The sequence below is a fragment of the Mirounga leonina genome, unplaced genomic scaffold, assembly GCF_011800145.1.
Source record: "Mirounga leonina isolate KUSES-001 unplaced genomic scaffold, KU_Mleo_1.0 Mir_150, whole genome shotgun sequence".
NCBI classification, from domain to species: Eukaryota; Metazoa; Chordata; class Mammalia; order Carnivora; family Phocidae; genus Mirounga; species Mirounga leonina.
This window is the reverse complement of record NW_023270374.1, coordinates 15,646,187-15,663,756: the sequence shown is the minus strand read 5'-3', so window position 1 is coordinate 15,663,756 and position 17,570 is coordinate 15,646,187. Positions and strand designations below refer to the sequence as shown.

The window sequence follows — 17,570 nt, the reverse complement described above, 5'->3', positions numbered from 1 at the left end:
TTTAAATCCCTATTTGTTACAGTATGTTGAAGTCATTAAGAAAAGCCTCTGGTTTTCCAGTTTGGTAACAAATGGCTTTTTTTTCTGATGCATAATTAACAGAAACTAATGATGACTATGTAGCTCTTCCAGAGTTTTTAAAGGCAAATCTATATTGGCCTACAGTTAACATGCAAATTCATCCAACAAGCAACACAAAATGTATTGTAGTAGTCATTCATTTTTATCAACATTCAAGAAGATCTAGTCAGCAGCACAACTCCCCTATGTCGGAAACACATTATAACAGGGTCACAACTGAAGTCAGAACACACCTGGTAAAATACCCCCTTCCTAATTCATCCTCTAGAGTCAGTCCTGACTTCCAGCACGATACAGGAACAATAGCAATACTGTGGTACGACGGTAAATACAGACAAGAGTTTGGTGTGCTAGCATACAGAGTTTTCAAAACAGCGACAAACAAAACCAAACATCTTGCCCTGTTCTCTCTCCTTTCCCTTAGTGAGACTGGAATTCTCAGTCTTCCTTTAACATTCAATTTGGGGAACTGAGTCCAATGATCCTATCACTGAAAATTGTTCCCTTGGCGGGAAATGTGGCCACACGGGGGTGGGGGTGAAGGTGGGGGGATGGGGGGGAGTCGCACCCACTGGAGAGAGGGCGTGACAGGGGAAACACCCTGCTGTGCAAACATTGGTCTGCGATTAATAGCCTTGAAGGAAAATTTGAATTTTCCAAAGATTTAGGTGGCCTACTGTGGCTCCAATTTTGTTATTTTTGGTTGGATAAATGAAATGTGCACCTCCATCACCATCACTCTTAACTCTTCCTCCATCACATAAGACACTTGTTAAGATAAGAAAGATATTCTACTAAAGCTGACGGTGATTGAGAGTCATTCAGTATTCAAAGTTCCTAAAGAATCGTTGTTTCTCTGAAAGGGATAAAAAAGTAGGAAAGGCTTTGTTCAAACTCTTGCTAGTAAACAAGTATTACTTTAACTTATACTATGGCTACGTGACATCAAAGTACTATAAATTATCAAAACTATCGTACAGAAAAATTACAAATTCATTGCAAAATACATTACACTGCTACCATTAAGAAAAAAGTGCTTTTTGTTTTCCTTTCTTTTTTTTTTTTTTTTTTGCCAGAAAAGTATTCTTTCAATATAGAAAATCCTATGCGTTACCCTGCATGTGGCTAGGATATGTCGTAACGGAGTTTGTACTGAGTCCTTCTGATTTGCTGGATGAAGGGTTGAAAAATATAATAATGACTTATTAAAGCCGTGTTCCAAATGACCACGCCAGCTGTCGGTGGAGAGATGCCTGTTTTAAGACACAAGAAGATGCCCTGGTCTGTTGAACCCTGCCTGTTATCACATTGTCCCACTGATCAGCTGGTTAGAGTACACAGGCCTTTTTCATGTTCCTCATGTTCTCCTGAATTAGTCTCATGTCCTCATCTAGCTCTTCCAACTATTCCACCAGTAGAATCCTCTACTCAGTGATGTCTGTATTGTCTCATGAGGGGAATGATGCAAGATGGCGGACCTGCCAGTTTCAAGAATGGATGTCCAAGGAGTTCCTGGGCTGTGGCTCTTTGGGAGGGTTCCCTCACCAGCATCAGGTCTAGGAATCCCCGGAGCACTGAAGAAACCTGTGAGAACACAAGATCCCATCCTGAGGACTAACACAGAAACCCAACCCAGTTCCCCTAAAGTGGCTTCCCAGCCACTTTCCAGTTAAGTCATTCTATCAAACAGTAGCAAATTCTAGAAAGTCAGCTTGAGAAGAAAGAAATTATGGAAGCAAAAGCAGGTACTGCCTTTATTAACATACGCTGTTTTCTTGACCTTCTTCAGTGTATGTGCTGCCGAAGTGAATGCTTCTTTACCTTCTTCATGTTTGAAATAATAGGAGTTAATGATAGAGCAATGAAACATGATGGTCGATTTGCTAAATTAAATAATAATAGGAACAATAGCATTATGAAGTGCTTACTATTTATAGGCACTGGTCACATATATCTGATGGAAATGTGGTACAAACATGGAATAGTTTTATTTTTCTAACAATTGCAACCATCTAGGCTTTTTGGACTCCCCCTTCTTGAAAACAAACAAGGTTCTGGAAGGATATCTGACACATATAGTATGTTTTCCTGTAATTTCCTTTTTGAAGTATATCTTACATACATTCAAATGCATAAATGTTAAGTGTATGTCTTACAGTAGTGTGTGTGTGTGTGTGTGTGTGTGTATACACCTATTTACTCTCCAGCCCCATCACAATACAGAACACTTCTACCACTCCGGGGGGCTACCTCGGGCCCCCTTCCTGATAATACTCATCTCCCTGCGAGTCACCACTCTCCTGACTTCTAGTAGCATACATTAATTTTGCCTCTTTTGTCCTTTATAGAAATGGAGTTATATACCATCAGCTCTTCTCTGCCTGGCTTCTTTTACTCAACATTGTGTCTGTGGGATTCATCCCCGAGGTGTGCGGTAAAAGTTTTAAACTTGTCATTGCTGTATAGTATTCACTGTTAAATTATACCACATATTATTTATACATTTGGAAAACAACCTTGGGTGGTGTCTAGTTTCTGACCATTAGGATTAAGGCTGCTCTTGTATGTGACTTGGAAGAACACCACGCCATTTGCATTGGGTGTGGGACTATTTTGATACCAAGCTATTTTAGCCACTTTTGATTATTTAAAAATGCAGTAAACGTCTTAATCTCCTGTTCAATTCAAGCAGTTTCCTGTTTTCCTGCAAGTTCACACAACTATAGGGGTGATTCTATTGGGACTCTTCTCTAAGCTTTAGGGATGGAGAGGGTAATTACCCCCCAAAAGGCAGCCTCGGTTCCTCCCAGTGCCAGACTGGCAGTTGTCAGACTGGTGTTTCTTTGACTCAACATCATTATTTTCTGAGCTTGACCCTACTTGGCAACACTTGGAAAACAGGAAAGACCCTACTTGTTCCCTTAACCATGCCCTTCATTGCCCTGTATGATCCAGCCCCTGCTCCCCTCCCTCACATGTCTTACCCTTTCCCCTGGCTCGCTTTGCTCAGCCACAGAAGCTTTCCATCTTGGCACAGGGCCTTTGCACCTGTGGTTCCCTTTGCCTCAGACTTTTTTCTCCCAGATCTCTGCATATCTTGCTTCTTCCTTCTATTCATATTCCAGTTCAGATAATCTGTCCCCAGAAAGGGCTTCTTTCACCTTTCAACCTAAACGAGTTCCCAACACCCCTCTCCTTCATACCCCATTGCATTACAGCGTTTGCTTTGCTCCACTCCCTGAAATTATTTTGTTCATCCATTTGTTTGTGGTTTTACCATCTGCCTCCCCAACTAGAACACAAGCTCTATGAGAGTCAGGAAATCTGAGGTCTTGTGCTGCAATATCCCCAGTAATTAGAACAGTCCCCAGTATGTCACAGGTGCTCAGCAAGGGAGTTCTCGTTCAGTGCCTGACTCTTCTAGCCAACCCTACAAAAGAGGAGCCAATTATAACCCATTTTACAGACAAACTTCAGAGATGGAGAGGCTGAGTCCCTTGACCATTGAGTGAACAGGGAGAGCAGAGATTTGAATCCATGTGATTCTAATTCCAAAGTGGATGCCCATAAACCAGGATCTACTTGTGGATACGATATGCCAGTCTTTGAAGCTACAGAGAGACTAAAATATCTAAGAATGATTTTGAACTTCAGCAACAGATGCTGCTTCTCACCTTGTGTAGGTCCTTCACTCTTGGAGGTAAACTGTCCCGAATCCTCCGCATGGCCTGGAGGGGAGGCTCATTGAAGTAGGGGGGTTCGCCATCGATCATTTCTATCACCATGATCCCGAGGGACCAGATGTCCACCTGTTAGGCACAACCCAATGGTTATCTCAGGCAAGGAGAACATTCTGAAATGTTGGATGTGTCCAGGGGACCCAACAGATACATACCCATTTATAAATTAGGGTGGTATTTGTAAACTTCCAAAACCTATAGCACAGATTTACAGCCTGAAGTGCCGAGTTACAAGTTTTTGCTAATGGTCTTCATTTGCTTTTTTATTTTAATTGTTATTTTTATTTCATTTAAATTCATTTTAATTAACATATAGTGTATTCATTTGCTTTTTAAAGACAACTTCAGTGAAGATTCTGCCATTTAGGTACACAGGAGCATCTTAACATTCTGGAATTCGGAACTTTTTTTTTTTTTACTGCTATCTTTGGTGGTTACCTATCAGGGCAGATGATAAAAACACCCAAATTTTATGTTATGAACATAGAGAAGAAGTTGCATTTAAACCATAAAAAAAGGCATCTGACATATTCATAACAAACTGCAAAATCTACATTGCACAACACTATATATGCTGATCCTTCTATTAATTTAATTTTTTAAAATAGCTCTTCCTTCCCTACATTGGGGTTCTTTCCTTTGCATTTTATCATTTTGAAGCAGCGTGCACAAAACCCTGCCTTACAAAACCATTTTCAGGGAACGGAGAAAAGAAAAGGAAGAGACAACAAGCAATTCTTTCTGAGTGCAACATGGGAAGTCAGGATGATGAGAAGCCATAGCTGGGCTATATCAATTCCCAGTTACAACTGCTTCCCCGTTCCAGCCACATTCCACCTCTTATCAGTGAGCTGCATTCCTGTTTTAACGCTTGCTGTGATCTTCACTGAGAATTTATGCTTTTGGGACCACAGTGAGACAAACAAGTCGAGTACTCATTCAAGGGCAAGCAAAGAAGGGAAGGAGAGCCGAGTCCGCCTTCACTTATGCCGATATCCTTAGTTCACTGGTCCATGCCACCTCTTCATGCTTCTCCTCTCTTAGAATCACCTTCCGCACCATAATGTGTGGAAACGCTGTGTGCCCCGCTGGAACGAGCTCCTTACTGCCGTGTGCATAGACTTGCGTGCCTCAGGGCTTTGCTCACAGTACTCCCTCTCTAGACGGCTTTTCCTCCACTCCTTCTGGCCCCTCATTTTCACATACCCAAACCTTATTCCTTAACAGATTATGAGCAATTGTTTCTTTTCCAAGGGAAACAGAAATTGTGCCCTATTTTAAAATACATTATAATATTCATATATAATTTTTTCTAGGGGAAAATGTTACTGCTCAGCCAAATATTACCTCTATTTTGCAGAGCTTTCTCTGACCATCTATCCTTTGAGTCATGACACCTGCTAATCTGTGCATTTCTGGCCACATTTCAAGTTGCATTGCCTTGCTTGGGGTATGCCTGCCACTGAGGGTGGGGTCAGAGTTTATGTGATTCCCCCCCACCCCCAGTGGCTGTTTAGGACCTCAATAAAGGCCTCTGGATCAATGTTGTGGCAATTTCCTCAATGGTGACCAGTCCCCTTCCTGCCACAACCTACTCTGTGACAAGTCTAGTGAGTGGGGGTCAAATACGGAGTCAAACGTCATCACCCTGATCTGTGGTCATTAACTCTCTCAGAACCACTGCATCCCTAAGCCTGTCCAGCCACCCCAAAACAATGACTGTCACCCCCTTACCTCTGTCCCATAAGGTAGCCTAGAAATCACCTCGGGCGCCATCCAGTAGGGAGTGCCAACCAGTGATTTCCTCTTGGGCACCTCTTTAGAAACTTGAGCACAGAAACCAAAGTCCGATAACTTTATCTGAAAAGGAAAGGAATACAACAAAGTTAACAGTCTAAAAATGCGAGCTTCCAGATGGAGAAATAGAGTTTCAAATTCAAAACAAAACAGTCTCATGAATAGGCCTTGGAAATACTGGTGGTTGTCAGACCTTTTTATTGGAAAGGCACGATCCATTTTAATGGAGAAACCTCCCAGGCTCCACCAGGGTTCACTTGCAAATGTGAAACCAAAAAAAATTTACAAATTATACTCCAAACAACAAATTTGTTAAAATTCAAACCCACAACCTAAGTAAATTGCTTTTTTTTTTTTTTAAGTGGGCTCCATGCTGGGCACGGAGGGCTTGAACTCATGATCCTGAGATCTAAGACCTGAGCTGAGATCAAGAGCTGGACGCTTAACTGAGCCACCCAGGCACCCCAGTAAATTGCTATTCTTTTTTTTTTTTATTAACATATAATGTATTATTTGTTCCAAGGGCACAGGTCTGTGATTCATCAGTCTTACACAATTCACAGCACTCACCATAGCACATACCCTCCCCAATGTCCATCACCCAGCCACCCCATCCCTCCCACCCCCCCTCCACTCCAGCAACCCTCAATTTGTTTCCTGAGATTAAGAGTCTCTTATGGTTTGTCTCCTTCTCTGGTTTCATCATGTTTCGTTTTTCCCTCCGTTCCCCTATGGTCCTCTGTCTTGTTTCTCAAATTCCTCATATCAATGAGATCATATGATAATTATCTTTCTCTGATTGACTTATTTTGCTTAGCATAATACCCTCTAGTTCTATCCATGTCGTTGCAAATGGCAAGATCTCAATTTTTTGATGGCTGCATAATATTCCATTGTATATATACCACATCTTCTTTATCCATTCATCTGTGATGGACATCTAGGCTCTTTCCATAGTTTGGCTGTTGTGGACATTGCTGCTATAAACATTGGGGTGCACGTGCCCCTTCGGATCCCTACATTTGTATCTTTGGGGTAAATACCCGGTAGTGCAATTGCTGGGTCGTAGTGTAGCTCTATTTTCAGCTTTTTGAGGAACCTCCATACTGTTTTCCAGAGTAGCCGTACCAGCTTGCATTCCCACCAACAGTGTAGGAGGGTTCCCCTTTCTCTGCATCCTCGCCAACATCTGTTGTTTCCTGACTTATTAATTTTAGCCATTTTGACTGGTGTGAGGTGGTATCTCATTGAGGTTTCGATTTGGATCTCCCTGATGCCAAGTGATGTGGAGCAGTTTTTCATGTGTCTGTTGGCTGTAAATTGCTATTCTTAATGTGAGTTTTGTACATACTGTTGCTGGTTAGGTTGTTTTGCATTGAACACATTCAGATTTCCAAGTACCATGAAAGGATTAAAATGATCAACCCCATTTCTGTATTTGAATTAATGCAAGACCCTATTATATAGAATGCTAAGACATCACTTTGAAGTATTGGCTCTTCTTTTTGATTTCTTCCTTTGCTTACAAAAAACTGAACTGGCCAATGTAAACATCAGTGTAGGCAGAAATATGGGTGTAGAAACTGGGTGTTAGCACTTGGTTACTAGGGGTTTAAGGTGGCCATCCTGGGCACCTGGGTGGCTCAGTTGGTTAAGTGACTGCCTTCAGCTCAGGTCATGATCCTGGAGTCCCGGGATCAAGTCCCGCATTGGGCTCCCTGCTCAGCAGGGAGTCTGCTTCTCTCTCCGACCCTCTTCCCTCTTGTGCTCTCTATCTCTCATTCTCGTTCTCTCAAATAAATAATCTTTTTAAAAAAAAAAAAAAAGGTGGCCATCCTAATGACCCAATGTATATATATGTTATTTATCTTAGATGTCATCAAAGAGGGAAAAAAAAAAACCCTGAAAACCCTTGCACAGAGCTTTTAAGATTATTCTTAAGAACATACAGCACCATTAGGCTCCATGCAGGTTTATATAATCTGGAAGACCAGGATTGGGTTTATTTCTGGGGGCTGTGATTCCTGTTCATGATGACTTGGTCTGAACTTCAGAGGGCCTCACTGAAGAGGACTGCCGCCTAGAGTTGTTGGTGGTGATAGAATACGTTCAAAGAAAACGACAGTTCAGAATGGGCATTTGAAGGTAAAATTTCCACAGATTAAAGGTATGGTCTCTATGGCACAAGTTCTCCCTTAATTCTCTTCAGAACTCCCTGAACTTTTTCAACCTTTTTCTCTGGCTCTTTCTCTGCTGCTCGCACCTTAAAGACTGGGCTTCCAAGGGTTTGGGTCTTAACCCTCACCTCTTGTTTTTATATGCTCTTCCTGGATACGCTTTCTCCTCCCATGCTTAATGCAGACCTCTCTCCTCCCTTCTCAACCTATATTTCCATTGAGTCTGTGTTTCCACATGGAGTTAATTTTTATGAAAGGTATAAAGTCTGTGTCTAGATTAATTTTTTTGCATGTGGATGTCTAGTTGTTCCAGCACCATTTGTTGAAAAGACCATCTTTGCTCCATTGTATTGCCTTTGCTCTTTTGTCAAAGATCAGTTGACAGATCCGATTTATGTGGGTCTATTTCTGGGCTATTTGGTGCCACTGGCCCATCTGTCTTTCCTTTTGCCAATACCACACTGTCTCGATGACTATAGCTTTCTAGTAAGTCCTAAAGTCAGGCAGTGGTCGTCTTGTATGACTTTGTTCTTCTTTACTATGTGTTGGCTATTGTGTTGGTCTTTTCTCTCTCCACATACACTTTAGAATCAGTTTGTCAATACCCACAAAATAATTTGCTTGGATGTTGACTGGGATTGCACTGAATCTATAGATTGAGGTGGGAAGAAATGACATTTTAGGAATATTGAGTCTTCGTATCCACAAACATTGGATTTATCCACAAACATTTCCATTTATTTAGTCCTTTGATTTCATCCATCACTGTTTTGTAGTTTCCCTCATATAAATCTAGTATATGTTTTGTTAGATTTATGCCTAAATATTTTAGAGTTTAAGTGGCACTGTGTTTTTAATTTCAAATTCACTTTCATTGCTAGCATATAGCAAAATGATGGACTTTTGTCTAAAACCATATATCCTTCAACCTTGCTATAATTGTCATTAGTTTTAGTTTTTCTTGTCAATTCTTTTGAATTTTCTACATGGATGATAATGTCAGCTGTGAACAAAGACAGTTTTACTTCTTCCTGCCCAGTATGTATACCTTTTATTATTCCTTTTCTTGGATTACCACATATGCTAGTACTTCTGGTATGATGTTGAAAAGGAGAGATAAAGGGGAACATTTTTGTCTACTTCCTAGTCTTAGAGGAAAGCATATGCAGTCCTTAATTCAAAAATATGAAATTCATATTTCAAGGCCCTGGTCACTTCTCACTTCCTCCAGAATTCTCAGGAGACCATATTGATCTCCCCTCTCTGAATGTGAAAGAATTTAGCCCTCATTCAATATTGAACTATATTCTGATGCTGATTTTGTCCCTCCAGCTAGAAATGACAGTCCTCAGAGGCAAAAGCTCTGCCTCCTAATTGTGAAGTCTCACTGTGTTCCTTAAAAGCTGGGAAAACAGTAGATACCAAAAAAACACATGATTGATTTTATTTTATAACGACACATACATATATGATAGCAGATCATGTGGCAGAGGACACATTGGTACTCTTTTTGAAACCATTACTGACTTACTGAAGAAAGCTGCTTCTAGAATCAAAGTTGGAACACAGATAAAATGGGGGTAATGTTTTAGAAATTATTTGTGTCTTTTTCTATCTCCTCATGATCATGATCTCCTCTCTAATCAGGCCAAGGTTAGTGGTGGTGTGGTTTGGGGAGGGAAGAGATTGGATTGTTCCAGATGGAATGCTAGAGAAAGCTGGTTTAATGGAGAGATGCTTTTCTCAATTGCTTTGGCATATCAAGAATCAAACCCAGATGAGTCAGATCATAGATTTCCCATGGGGTATAAAGAAGAGGTCATGGTAGCTGGTCCATAATCCTTGTTACCCTATTGTCAAAGGAGTCTATAATTCAGAGAAGTGAAAAGCCTATAGACCATCCCTTTTAGCCTGCAATTGTTTGCAGGAGAAGACAAAGAGCAGTCATTTGATTCAGGTCCCAACTCTTTATTATACATCACTTCCACCACCCTAAGCAGATGGCGGTGGCCTTCAGAAATACCTGAGTAGCATACAACTCCAAACAAACAAGGGAGAGGAACAGCCACATGCATCTTTGTTCAGAGGTAATATTCAAAATATTTAATAACCAGAATCATCTAGACCAATCGGATTCTAGACATGAAATTGAGCTGTGTTCTGGAGTTATCCTGGGGGCTTTACCATCTTTAATGAGGCAAGAACATCCCAGTAAAGGGCTGTTGTAATGGGGGGATACTCCAATGATTCAAAACAGTGGCTATTAACCAACAAGCATGAAAATATTACAATATTTTAACAATGGGTATAGACATACTAGTGAATGTTGGCCTCCTGGAGAGATGGCAACAGAGTGGGTGGCAGTGAACTTGAGGCAATGCTATTGGCTTCCATGGTCTCCGTCTGTTGTGCAGGGGTCCAGAAGCTCCTCCAGATCTCAATGAAGGAATGGAAAAGTGCCTGACACAAGTCTATGGTTGACATGGGGAGCCTCAGGATGGCTCTCAAGACTTGAAACAAGAGGCTGGAGTTGCAAAATGTTGCAGAGGCACCCTTCTGAAAAGCCCAGAACTGTGGGACTAGTGGTCACCACTCCTGGTAGCAGAAGAGGCCAGTTATGCCAAGGCAAGGACCAGAGAGGAACAAGAAGATGGGTCTTATATCCATCACCTTGAGTTCCCAGAAGCCACATTTGTCCCTTATTCTCTCAGACTCCTTGAGAAAGAGAGGGGTGGGAAATGAGAAGAGGGAGTGGATGGTGGCCAAATCTGAAAGATTGAGGTTCTAAATGTATCAATTAAGGCTTACAATAATGTTGTTGAACTTTAATAGATGCTTATTTAAGTAGACTGAATTTAATAGATTGAATTAAGAGTTGCTTTCTGTTTGTTTTTTTAGTTGGTAGAGCTTTGTGAAGAAGTCTAGATCAGTTTTAAGAAACAGAGAAGCTATAATTGTGTGTGCACATGTGTGTGGTTATTTCCAAAGCTCTAATGTGAGTAAATCTGTAACCCCACTATGCAGTGGAGAAAGAGCAATTTTGCCAAAACATTTTTTTTTTGCCTGTAAATTTTAAAAACCTGAATTAAGCAGGTGAATGTTATCAGCATTTTGGTATTGGCAGTTTTTAATTTCAATAACTCTCATGTAGCTTTCTTTTTCCAGACATAAAAAAGGACCCCAAACCTGCCAGACTAATAATTATCTCCCTGACAATATGTAAGCTGAGAAACAAACTCAACACAGGAAGCTAGGTCTGTTCCTCTGCTGTAGACGTGAAAGTGCTTTTACATGAATTTTTTACTCATCCAAGGACATAAAAGAGACAATTCTCTAGAAGAACATAATTGCACACAATACTCGTCTAAACAAACCTGCAAGTAGATAATGAGAACTCAAGTAATGAGTACAATAAAGCACTGTAGGCAGATCTTCAAAGCAAATCACACAGCCTCTAAGCTGAGCCTTATTTCACATAGAACTGTACAACATGGCAGATTAGGAAACACTGTCTCACTAATGCAATTAGGCTAAGAGAACTGCAGCTCGCACACTGCCAACCCCTTAAAAGGAGGTGATGCCGCTTGTTCCCCAGGGGCCAGAGGAGAAACTAGAGCTTAGAGCGTAAAGCTGCTCTTTAAAGCTGAGATCCTATTCACCTCAGTGGGTCCTGGCTAGGAATCAGGGGCTGCACAAAAACATGGGTGGAGGAGGAGAAGCGGAGGAGAGTCTATCCACAAGATAGCTATAGGTTTAAGAAAGAAGGTAAAACTCTCATTTTGTAAGCTGTATACACTCTAAAGAATTCATCCATCTGCTCCAGGTTTTTGCTAAGGCAAAAAGACAGATGCTTTTGTGCCTGGTTTCTGGGTGCTTCTTACAAAGCAATGATACTCAAAGTATGTAGCATCGGCATCCCCTGGGAACTTGGGAGAGATGCAGGCTTTTGGGTATCACCCAGTCTGGCTGGAGTCAGAATCTCTGGGAAGTGGACCCAGGAATTTTGTTTTTGGCCAAGGTCTCCATTGGTTTTCATGCTTGCCACAGTTCTTGAACTTGTTTTAAGAAGAGGAATGACCCAGGGACAAAGGAATGGGGAGAGGTACTAGAAGGGGCCAGACTGGTGAAGGTGTCTCCAGCTTCAGGACCACTTTTTCAACTGCTAAACTGAAGAGGAGAGGGAGTGCATCAGAGCAGCTAAGCTAGGTCCGCATGGAGGCCTCAGCCAGCTCCTCTGCCATTTGACAGAGTGGGACAGGGTGGGAACTTGCCCAAGACTGTACAACACTAGGAGGACTGTAGAGAGGAGGACTCAGACCCAGTCTCCTGACTTCTCAGGCTGTGCTTCCTGCAGGGAAGGGAAGAGTCATAGAATCTGGGAATATCTCAGACGTGGTGGTAAAGGAATGAATTTAAGCGAGCTGTGTAACATGCTCACGTCTCTCTTCATTTACAAAGAGCTTCTGGGAGATAATCTTTAGGTCTTCTTCTAACTGTAAAATTCTAGTTATTCAAGAGACAAAAACACTCAAATGCCTAAAGGTGCCAAAAAAAAAAAAAAAATCAACAAATTTAACGGGCCAGGTGGGGATAATGAAAAACTAGGGGTACATGTCCTTGGTGAAGAGACACTGACTCCTGGTTGTCAGGGCCCAGTAAAGGGGGTGTGGAACAGTCACAAGGCCCTGGTTGCCACCCATGGCCCCATAACTATCCTTTACCCTTGTTTGCAATCCTGTGAAAAAGAGGGTGCACACACATTACACTGTGCCTGGGCACTACGTTGGTTTAGCTCCCGCCCCCTCTGAGCGCATCGCAAGACAAGGAATCAGTGCAAGTCATTCATTGGGGAGATACAGGAAACCCTGGTAGTGAAGTGGGCAGGGAAGGCAGCCAGTCAAGGGTTAGTCAGCAATGTGGGAACCAGAGCTTACTCCCGATGAGGAAGTCTGGGAGACTGGGTAAAGCATGTGCCAGAGAGCTCATCTATCCAAGGGCAAGAGAGCCGGGGTGTTTATACCGCAACTCCCATCACATGATCCTGGGCTGCCCCTAGTGAATGTTAACTGCCTGGAATTTCTAGCCTGCTCTGGGCTGGAAGACCAGACTGCCGTGGCTGGAGAAAGTCGCCAGGAAAAGAGATGCCAGTGGTGGCACTGGGAGGGGGAGCTAGTGAGCACTGAAGGAGGAAGTCTGGTGAAGATAGGTATATGGCACCAAGAGCATCCACTGAGGCACTGTTCACCCTTACCACACCACCTCCATGACTGCCATGTGTGAATGCAGGCACAGGGTTGTCAGATACTTGGATTTTTGTTGTTAAGGAAGACAGGAATCTGAAATTTTCTGTGACATCTCCTGATTCTTAAATTGTGGCAATCAATTTTTAGTTAAAAAAAAAAAAAGACCATAAAAATCACTGTGTATGTCCCTTTTCAATATAGGCACTGGGCTTAATAGGTCATGGGTTTGAATTCCATTCTAGCCAATGAATTTGATAAAAGCTAAATCACTCATTGTCTAGTGGCTCCTAAGTATCATCTCTCAAATGCAAGCTTTAGGCCAAGGAAATATCATAGATGAATTTATTCAACCCTTAGTTGCATGGATGGGGGGATCACCCTCTTTGAGCTTCTACCTTGTACCCAGTTTACTTCTGATGGTTTTACAGAAATTACTTCATTTAATTCTTGCAACCACTCTGTAACATGCTATTTATTTCCCTTTCAAACTCCAAATACCACATGCCCCCTGCTTAAGATGAATTAGTGACTCATTAGATATTATTTATGTCATAGACAAATAGTGAACAATTTACTCTGATCACAATTTCCCTTCTAGTCTTTGAAGGGGCCACAAAGGATTTATCCTTTTTTTAAAATTAGGCTCCACGCCCAGCATGGAGCCCAATGTGGGGCTCAAACTCACGACCTTGAGATCGAGATCTGAGCCAAGATCAAGAGTCAGATGCTTAACCGACTGAGCTACCCAGGCACCCCAGAGATTTATCCTTAAAAAAAAAAAAAACAAAAAAAAAACACAAAAAAACCTTGAGCAATTCAGTTTCTTTTAGTTTTTTATTTTGAAATAATTATAGATTGATAGGAAGTTGCAAAGAAATGTGTACCCAGTCCTCTCTAATGTTGGCATCTTATACAACTATAGTACAATATCAACACCAAGAAACTGATGTTGGTACAATCCATAGAACTTGCTCAGATTTAATCATTTGTACATGAACTCATTTATGTATGTAGTGTGTAAGTGTGTGTATATACTTTGCAATTGTATCACATTGTAGCCTTGATTAACCACCACCACAATCAAGGTACCCAATTGCCCCTTGGGGCACTTGGGTGGCTCAGGTGGTTAAGAGTCCAACTCTCGATTTCAGCTCAGGTCATGACCTCAGGGTTGTGAGATCAAGCCCTGCGTCTGGCTTTGCACTCAGTGGGGAGTCTGCTTGAGATTCTCTCTCCTTCTGCCTCTCCCCCTGCTTTCACACGCTCTCTATCTAAAATAAATAAATAAATCTTAAAAAAGTAGTACCCAACTGTCCCATCACCATGACACCTCAAGCTACCCCTTTACAGTCACCCTGCAGTCCCTCACCCCTGCGACCACTAATCTTCTGTGCATTTCTATAATTATGTTATTTCTCAAATGTTATATACATGGAATTATGCAGGATGTATCGTTTTGAGATTGGCTTTTATCCACTCGGCACAATTTCCTTGAGGTTCATCTAAGTGTTTATATGCATCACTGGCTCATTCCTCTTTCTTTTTGTTGAGTGGTATTCCGTGGTACAAACACATCACAGTTTGTTTAACCACTCACCTTTTGAAGGACACTCAGGTAGTTTCTAGGTCTGGGCTATAATAAATGAAACTGCTACCAACATTTGTGTGCAAGTTTATGTGTGAAAATAAGTTTCCATTTTTCTGGAATATATGCCTAAGAATGCAATTGCTGGTACCATGCAATTTTTAGTTTTGAGAGGACTTGTTTTTCAGAGTGGCTATAATATTTCACATTCCCACCAGCAGTGTATGAATAAGTGGTGTTATCACTACTCTTCACTTTAGCCATTCTGATAGATGTGAAGTGATATCTGCTAGTTTCAATTTGTATTTCTCTAAGGGTTAATGATGCTGCACATCTCCCAGCAAGGAGAAAACTCAGTACAGCTTGTGTGACAGACAATATTTTCCAGAAAAAGTCAACATAATATTCCTCAGCCCATGAGCTCCTTTGATGACATGAGTCAATCCTCTTCCCACGGAGGAAGGTTTTACATTCCCTCCTCCTGAACTGGAAGGGCTATAAATACAGTGGACATGGCATTATGGAACTTTGAGTTTAGGTCATAAAATTGCTATGCACTTCCATCTTGTTTTCTTGGAACCCTCACTCTTTGAATGCAGCCTCCATGCTGAGAGGAAGGCCATGTGGAGAGGTCACATCATGGGTGTTCTGCCTGACAGCTCAGCTGAGTGTCCAGCCACCAGCCAGCACGAGTAAGTGAGGAAGACTTCTAGATACATTGTCTAACCACAAATCAGAGCAGTCCTGGCTCGCTTAGCCCAGCCAACATTCAGAGCCATGTAAGAATCCTAAAATGACTTTTGATTTAAGACCCTAAGTGTGGGAGTGATTTGTTACCATGACAATAAATAAATGAGGGTGTCTTCTCTACTATAAAACTTCATGCTCTAATAAACTGGTACAAAATAAATTAGTACAAAATTTTCTTGGAATGGCCACACTATGTCTCTGCTCTCATTCTTAAAAAAAAAAAAAAAAGAAAGAAAGAAAAAAGAAAGTTTCCTTTCTCTAGAGAAACTGAAGAAGCCCACTGGAGTCAATATGGTGTATTGTTCTGAAATGTGAAAGAACATACTCTGGGCCCCATGGCCAGGAGCCACAGGATCTACTCAACATGCTGCTTGTTCCCTCTTCTGGGACATTCTCAATGCTGACAGCCATAGGACCCACTCCCTCAGTCTCTGCTGTAGCATCACCACCCTGGAGGGGCCTTCTCTGACCTCATCTTCCATCACTTTCTACCATATCCTTATTCTGCTTAAATTAATTATAGAAAACAGTGCTTATCACCACCTGTCTGGAACTGATTTTATTTGTGTATTTATCCCATCTCCACGCCCCAACTAAACTTAAAGAAAGTAGTGGTTTTACTGTGTTCATCCTTAGAACCTACAACTGTCCCTGGCACACAGTAGAAATTCAGCGAATATTTATGGAAGGAGTGAGTGCACAAACTACTAAGGCTAAAAGCACTCACCATGTGCCAGCCCCTGGGAGCTCTTTGCAGGGTACATGGAAAATCAGGAAATGTGTGAAGCATAGGTTCTGCCCTTGAGAATGACTCTGAATGATTTAATAACCTTCGGTACACTGTGGGGAGGGGGGATCTTTGAGCTGATTAAAGAACGAATTATCTTAGTCTCATGCCTGATATTGACACCTGACATATGCTTGCAGCCAGGAAGCCTTTGCCATCAATCTACAGAAATAAGGGGGGAAAGCCTGCCTTAAAACTGCCCTGCTTTTTCTTTTTCTTTTTTTTCCTGCAAGAACCAGTCCCCAGGGGCAATTTGTGGACCAGTTCAGTGCTTTGTGAATTATGTTCTGAAGTCATGGAACCCTGCCTAAGTACTCTCCTGAGTCAGGCCAGGGGAAGGTCCCAGTCCTTTTCCCACAGCTCCCCACTCTCTGGGAGATTGTGCAACATGGCTGTATATCCTTTCCCTCCCTGAACCTACATTCCCTTGCAATGTGACTCTGCATCTTTGGCTAAAGGGACATTAGCAAACAAGATAAAAGCAGAGGGTTCAAACTGTGGAAAGAGCCAAGATGCTCTTCAACAGATGAATGGATAAAGAAGATGTGGTCCATATATACAATGGAATATTACTCAGCCATCAGAAAGGATGAATACCCAACTTCTACATCAACATGGATGGGACTGGAGGAGATTATGCTAAATGAAATAAGTCAAGCAGAGAAAGTCAATTATCATATGGTTTCACTTATTTGTGGAACATAAGGAATAGCATGGAAGACATTAGGAGAAGGAAGGGAAAAATGAAGGGGGGGCAATCAGAGGTAGAGACGAACTATGAGAGACTATGGACTCTGAGAAACAAACAGAGGGTTTTAGAGGGGAGGGGGGTGGGGGGATGGGTATTAAGGAGGGCACATACTGCATGGAGCACTGGGTTATATGAAAACAATGAATTGTGGATCACTACATCAAAAACTAATGATGTGGGGCACCTGGGTGGCTCAGTTGGTTAAGTGACTGCCTTCAGCTCAGGTCATGATCCCAGGGTCCTGGGATCGAGTCCCACATTGGGCTCCAGGCTCAGCGGGGAGCCTGCTTCTCCCTCTGACCCTCTCCCCTCTCATGCTGTTTCTCTCCTGCTCACTCTCTAATAAATAAATAAATAAATAATCTTTAAAAAAAAAAACTAATGATGTATTGTATGGTGACTAACATAACATAATAAAGTAAAATAAAAAAAAAAAGATTCAAATTAAAAAAAAAGCAGAGGGTTCAAAAGTGTGCAGTGGAGCTTGCCTCTCCTGCAGCTCTGGGGAACCTTGCCACAGACACCATGGGAATAAGCCCGGGAGAGTCTGCTGGGAGATACGGGACACATGGCAAAGCACCGGGCAAATGAGTGAGGCCATCCATAGCAGGCTGACCACAAATGCAAGAGTGAGCTCGGCTGATGTCACATGGAGTGGA

The 17,570-nt window shown here is 41.9% G+C and overlaps 1 protein-coding gene across 1 annotated transcript in view; it reads right to left on the bottom strand.

Annotated features, from left to right (window-relative positions):
• Nucleotides 1-1,140: 1,140 nt before the first annotated feature.
• The window catches only part of PAK5 (p21 (RAC1) activated kinase 5), a 296,558-nt gene continuing 280,128 nt past the window's right edge, over nucleotides 1,141-17,570 (bottom strand). The window contains exons 8-10 of the mRNA XM_035005847.1: nucleotides 5,556-5,681; nucleotides 3,756-3,890; nucleotides 1,141-1,665 (exon numbers count right to left, since the gene is read on the bottom strand). Coding sequence (XP_034861738.1) covers nucleotides 1,510-1,665; nucleotides 3,756-3,890; nucleotides 5,556-5,681 — 417 coding nt within the window. The 3' untranslated portion in view covers nucleotides 1,141-1,509. The remainder of the gene's footprint in view (nucleotides 1,666-3,755; nucleotides 3,891-5,555; nucleotides 5,682-17,570) is intronic.